Below are 6,585 nucleotides of genomic sequence, written 5' to 3'. Positions count from 1 at the left end.
CGTACAATGTATTGGAGCGCCGAGGGGCTTCAGGCAAGGGGACTGTGTGTGTGGGAGAGAAACTCCCTCTGGCCTTTGCAGACCATGTACATGCACAGAAAGCTATTGAACAGAGGAAAAGAAAAACCCTTAAAGAAGCTTGAACTACTCTGAGGTCTCTGAAATACTGTTCACAGGTTACCATGAGATAAAACCAAGGCACAGCCCTTCAATCTGGAAATGTATTTATTCTGCTTCTGGGTTTGTAAAGCAGAAGCGAAGCACAGCAAGCATTCACAGCAGGATCTACACTTACATTAGCAAGCCCCCCCCCGCTTGCCAGACAGGAGTTATATTCTCATGTTCCAGTATTGAACTGAATTTAGACCTAACCAAGTTAAAAGGCAAGAAAGCCAATAAAGCTCCTTTTTATCAAGGAAAACATTAAAAAGCCAAAACAGTGCGCTGTGTGAACATGGTCATGATTTCCACAAACAGAAACCTTTATATCTATTTAAAGATTATACAAATACTTCCAAGGAAAGAAAAACAACATAAAACCAAGTTTGGGGCGAACAAAGATCGCTATCGTCTTCTGGATCGGAGTGCAGTGCCCCGCCTTTTTCTTCAGTGTAGCTTAGCATGGAGACAGAACACGAGCACAGCATCAAACATCACCTGCACAGAAACTCGTACTCTATAGAAAAACTTGTTGGCCAAAAGAATGCTTCACAACGTAACAACACAGTCCACCTCTGAATGCAGCTCTACAGACGAATGAAGCGTACTATTTAGCATTGATAAACGCTGAGCTGATGCTTTGTTCCTACATCTCCACTTCAAATCAAACGGACACAGATGAAATGTCATCAGGTAAAAACTCAGGACTGGAAGGATCTAAACTAAAAACAGCACACAGGTTACGTGTGTGTGTGTGTGTGTGTGTGTGTGTGTGTGTGTGTGTGTGTGTGTGTGTGTGTGTGTGTGTGTGTGTGTGTGTGTGTGTGTGTGTGTGTGATACACTTCTGTAGCTTACAAAGGAAAACAGCAACACTGGGCCTCAGCCGGTACATACTACACATTAGTACTTTTCTTAAATTAACAATAGAGAAGCTTAGAGACTATCATAATCTTTCTTGTCCTTTTTGCCCTCGCCCTCGAAGCTGTCCGTGCCCTCACTGTTGTCATGGCGACGCTTGCGGCTGTTGCGGACGTTGAAGCGGGGGTTAACCTGCGGCAGGGGGTCCATGCCCAAAACTTTATAGACCTGACGGAAAGCCAGGAGCCTCAGAGCAAACTGTGGGGAAGATAAAGCAGATTTCATATTTAAACTCATCTCCATTTCATGTGAAGCCTGACAGCAAATCAATCCCTCCTGCTTAAAACAGCTGTTCAACATCAGCTGGATGGGGGGGGGGGGGGTCTGTACCTGGGCACTGGAGGTGATGTCCTCTCTCTGTTGTTCTCCCATAGTGGTGAGGGTGTCCACAGTCCTCTTCTCACACGGATCTGCCAGTCCTGGTCCACCTGTTGAAGTCATTCAACTACATTTAGTGGAGTTTCATGTATGACTTCGATGAAGATATGAGTCCAAGTCCATTTAGCAGTTCTGAATGCGTAAGATAATAAAGAATCTTACCAGGGAGTAAAATCCCAGAGGAAATACATTCAAAGACACGCCTCAGAGCGTCGCCCGGGCTGAGGGGGGCGGAGGCGCTGCTGATGGCCTTCTCTACCAGTAGCTCCATGGCCTGAACAGAGAACATGGCTTAGAGGACTGTATACACACAAGCACTATCACAACAGGTTCTATTTCACAGCCTCTTGCACTACATATCCATAACATGAAGCACGGGAGGTAGGCATCATACTCCGACAAACTGATGTGGAGAAAGGTGTTTGCCGGCAGTACGATGCTTATACCTCAACTCTGCAGCCATTGATCGTTAAGCTAGCCATTTATATGAAACTGAAATATGGGGACTAGCTGTGACGGAGGGTGTTCATGTGCTGATCCATCAATTGGAGGGTCAGTTGATCAATCCAAGGAGTCAACATGTCAAGTGTCCTTGGGCAAGATACTTTGCAAACACCCAAAATTGCTCCGGTCGCTATTAAAAGAAAATTGTCTGCAAAAATACAATTGTGTGCAAAACTGTTGAGTTTAATGTGACATCGCTTTGTACTCTTGTGATGAAGTAGATACTTTGCCAGTAGCCTAACTCAAAGCGGTGTAAAATGCTCAGGAACTTATACAGTGTGAGGTCTCTCTTTTCCTCTCGTAAGGGCCTGGAGGCTTTACCAATCTCTGTGGGGGATAAGACGGGCCCTTGGTGGCTCTGGGCTTCAGCCACAGCTGTGTCTTAGATATGATGAGAAAACAATCTTTCCTTCAGGCAATAACAGGACAGGTTGACCCTTGCAGCGTCTTGTGGATTAGGAGTGGTAACGTATCAGGGACAAGGGGAGAGCACTTCAGAGATGCTTTGGGCTGAGACTATCACTACGGTGTCTCAGCAATGTCAACTCTCCGGCTGTAACTTTAATAAATCTTCGGTGTCTGTTAGACATCAGTTCAAAGCTCTCTGGTTAATTATTCTCCAGCCTTCAGATCTTAATCTCAGAGTACTCGTTTAGAATGAAACCCAAATATGTTTCTTTCAACTCATCTCTGGTTGGGGACAGCCCAAAGTCACAGTGCTTGGAGGCCTTTAAATACTTCATGAAATATGTTGCAGCAGGCTCTGAAGATCCACTTACCCATCCGGGGAAGGGCGACCAGGTGGGGACTCGCTGACAGAGGTCTCTCAGGAGCCGGATGACGATCACACAGGACTGAAGTCCGTTTGCTCTAGCCTTTTGATGCAATACAGTTAGGTTTACGCAGTGACAACAGTGACAAGAGATGGAGCAAACAGGAGAATCAGTTCTGTCTCAGAGGTCCAAACACTACTGTGCATAATGGAAGCTTGAGTATGGTTTGAAGTGAGTATGAGCCATAAGAGCTTGCAATCAGCTGCCATTCCCAGTAGTCTTGTACCTCACAGTTAGTAAGGGAGTTCAAAGTTTGCAAGATGCACAAGAAATGAGAACTTGTCATCTTCTAAACCCTGACCCCAGGTTTATCCAGGTATCTCACAAACAGGTACTTCAAAGTACAAGAGTTGACCTGAAGGAGAGGATAGGGACTGACAGAGCGGAGGAAATCTGCGTTACTTTGCCCGTGATTTTGCTCAGGCAGCAGAATCACAGGAAACTACTCAGATGTTCCTTTTTCTCTCAATCCCTATTCTACAAAAATATATATAGAATAAAAAACAATACAAACGTTGAACATGAAAGCACTTCTTGATGGCACAACTCTGTGCAAGTTATTGTGCAGCCTTATGGAGTCACATGTCGCTATAATGCAGTATTTGGAAAATTGAAAAGGGCATACAAGGATGCCCGTTGTTTGTTTCATACGAGTTTCAAATGAACTTGGATTTATAATCAACACTTATGGACATTAACCAAATATTTGTTGTTATGATATGTGGCATCCTTGAATATTGTTTTGCTTCAAATAGTAGTCTTTTTTGTTGTTGTCATTACTATAAAATGAAAACCAAATGAGTAAACACAAATAAATGAATAAACAAAGAAATAATGCATCTCATAAGGCTACAATAAGAAAGTAAAATGATGTTCCGAACCTGGAACCACTTAGCGTGGCGCAGAGCAGCCAGAGCGTCAAGGCATTTTTGCCTGTCCAAGACGTCCGCTGGGTCTTTCACCATACCCGAGGTTACATCTAAAAATGGATTTGAAGTGTCAAAATGGTGATGAGGAATGGGTGTTTGACCAGGTCAGCGAGGCTGGCAGAGAACAAACACATTGCCACACATACCAATGTCTGTTCACAAGCTACAGTCGGTTGCTTATTCTTTTTCATTTAAAACATGAAAATCTGACTACACAAAAAAACACACATATTGTTAAGTCATTCTTTTCTGCAAACTGGGAATTTATTTAGTGACCGTTTGGTTAGCATCTCGCTAAATTAGGTGGCTCAAATATGTTTTGAAGCCGTTTCCATTTGATCAGGTAATTGTATCTAAAATGATTGCCTTAGTTTAAAAGTCAATAAATCATTGAAACGTCTTGGTTCTAGCACTGGGACAGGAGGGGCTCCACGGCTAGTGGTGATTAGTGTGAACTGACAGAATCAAAAAGGCAAGGCTAACAGGTGCTGACCTGATCAAAAGTGGCATGGCAAAAGTAGGTGTGGCAACGTTTTTGTGATGTGAGAAAACCTTGGTCAAAAATCCTTCCGAAGCTGTTGGGCACTACTTATCCTCTGATGGGAGACATTTGTCTTTTTTTTTTTATTCATGGAAGAGTAAAGAGGTCTTTGTGCTGGACTGGCTGGTAAATAGTTCTATGAATACAGAGAGGAAAAGCAATGGGTGCTGAAGAAGAGAAAAAAACATGAGAACTACCAGCAAACAAAAGGGGTTAGGATATCACTGCATGCATACCTAACATCAGGAGGCTGGAATAAGACCCCAACAATCATCGTATAGCAAAGATTCCTCTGTCATAGCCTTCTGTACCTGAACTTTTAACAATACTCCCCTAAGAATTCTTTCAAATTAAATTCAAAACTAAATCTTCATCGTGTCAATTAATTCCAAAAGAAAATGTGGTCCATCTTCAAATTATTTGTCCTAATCTTTCCATTGTCAACTAAATTAAAAAGGACAACAGTTGTCAAAGGCTTTCATTTTGGAATCCTATGTGAGGAAGATGTCAATGAACTCAGGGGAGCACTTCAGAACAGGGGCCCTCAGCATGGGGAGCTGCTGTTCACCAGTACACAAAGGGAGGATTTGTTTCCTGTGGGAAAATAACATCCAATTTCCTCTGCCAAATCTTGATTTGAGAAAAGGGTTGTGAAATTGCACAATTCATTTCAAATTAAACTTGAGGGACAAAAGTACCTCTGTTGTCTAATCTTCAGCAGGATTTGTTTTGTCGCCTCATCTCAAAGGACATTTGGAAAAAAGATACTGTAATGTATGTCTCCCATTGATTATAGCAACAATAAGATAGAAACAGAATCCCCTGGAACACAGGAAACAAAATAGAATCTCACCTGGGATTAACTAGACTTAACACAATGCAAACACTGGTCATGCTTTGTTTAAAGGATAAAGATAGCCTCTGAGAGGTAAGAGCAAAAAGCCTAAGAGCAACACTGCTGGCACTTGCCTCCTTCATCTTGTTTTCATTTCATACTATCTGCCACATGTGATAAGAAAGAGCATTGATTAAAAGAAAAATAACTAACGTTTGGGGTCTCTTATGGGCTGCCCCTATCTATACCAGTCTGATGGTCTCAGTTGTTTAGTGGTATTAAAATGAAGTGTGTGCAGGCTGTAGACTGCACAGCAAACACTAAAGCTAATGTGATGAGCTTGTGCTTCCTTGGTTGGTTGCCCTGTCATTCATTTCTGAAATGCAAAATGAATCATGTATGAAGAGCAAGTTGCCAGGAGGATCTGACTTAAAAGCCCAACAGAAATGTGGAGTGCCAGCAGGACAGCACTCTTCAGGGTGTCGACAAACATATTGAAACTGATTTCATAGAAAGATAGCAGAAAGACAGGAAAGGAGGTGCAATGGGAAAGGCTGTGATGGGTGTCCCAACCTCCATCCCGACCGGGCTCCTCTCGGATCAGAGGGGACGTCAGTGTGATCGTCACCGTCATCTTTGGCTCCGTGCAGGATGTCAGGATGATTGCTGCTTCCTGGTTGGATCCGCTGACCTCATATTTTTCAGGTGTAACGATCTGAAAGAAATAGAGTAAGTGCAAATATGCCAACATTAATTCAGAAGTCCACTGTACATACAAGTTACATATGATTTCATATAAGTCAGTGGCTACATTTATAGGTACAGTTGTTAGCACAGGTGGACTGCTCACTGGAACCATGGGATTCAGTTACTGTTGAAACATGATGTGTGAGTTATGCAACCAGGTCATGTGGTAGAGATATCTTAAAGTGGACCTATCATGCTATATTTGAATAATATAGTGTAGGACCATACCTATATAAGGCATATTTATACTTTTTATTTTTCAAAATACCAAACAGATCATGCATTTTAGCCATTCCTCATTTCGCTCAATTTAACACTGTCTTTGCATGGGCTGATTCTGTGAGAACAGCACCATCTACAGGCCTGGCATATGTACTACAGCGTCTCCAGCGCTTTCGAACGGCAATGTCCGTGGCTGTCTCCTCCTGATTGGTGGAGTTGGCCCAATAGCCGTAGCGCCACTTCTGTGACGTCATAGAAGTGTTCAAATCTGGATCAGTCTGTATCGGATCCATTGCAGCCCCTTTTTAAGAGATTTGGGTATGGAGGAAAATAGAGAGGGTTGTGTTTTCTGACACTTGGTGAGTTCCCTGGAACACCGGGTACACATATTCATGTATAAAAGACGTACAAAAGTGCATTTTGCATGATAGGTCCACTTTAAATGGCATTCCCCTCACGTAGCTAAAGGAATAGGGACAGTACAAATGGCCTTTCAGTCCTCCTGTAAAAAAGTCCTT

General features: G+C 42.8%; 1 protein-coding gene across 2 annotated transcripts; it reads right to left on the bottom strand.

Moving 5' to 3' along the window:
- Positions 1-207: 207 nt before the first annotated feature.
- Positions 208-6,068, bottom strand: LOC104950414 (zinc finger RNA-binding protein-like). 2 transcript variants are annotated; one of them, XM_010776930.1, is made up of 6 exons: positions 5,672-6,068; positions 3,675-3,772; positions 2,740-2,835; positions 1,619-1,730; positions 1,409-1,506; positions 208-1,276 (listed from the first exon to the last, which is right to left on the bottom strand). In XM_010776930.1, exons 1-6 carry the CDS (start codon positions 5,955-5,957, stop codon positions 1,094-1,096), a joined length of 873 nt encoding a protein of 290 aa, XP_010775232.1. In that variant the 5' UTR covers positions 5,958-6,068; the 3' UTR covers positions 208-1,093. The 2 variants fall into 2 exon arrangements, with proteins under 2 accessions (XP_010775232.1, XP_010775233.1); XM_010776931.1 differs by lacking the exon at positions 3,675-3,772 and having other exon boundaries at positions 5,672-6,065.
- Positions 6,069-6,585: the final 517 nt, after the last annotated feature.

The sequence above is a fragment of the Notothenia coriiceps genome, unplaced genomic scaffold, assembly GCF_000735185.1.
Source record: "Notothenia coriiceps isolate Sejong01 unplaced genomic scaffold, NC01 NC01_scaffold00017502, whole genome shotgun sequence".
Taxonomy (NCBI): Eukaryota; Metazoa; Chordata; class Actinopteri; order Perciformes; family Nototheniidae; genus Notothenia; species Notothenia coriiceps.
Note: the sequence above shows the minus strand (reverse complement) of the source record. Positions and strands in the feature narration are given on the sequence as shown.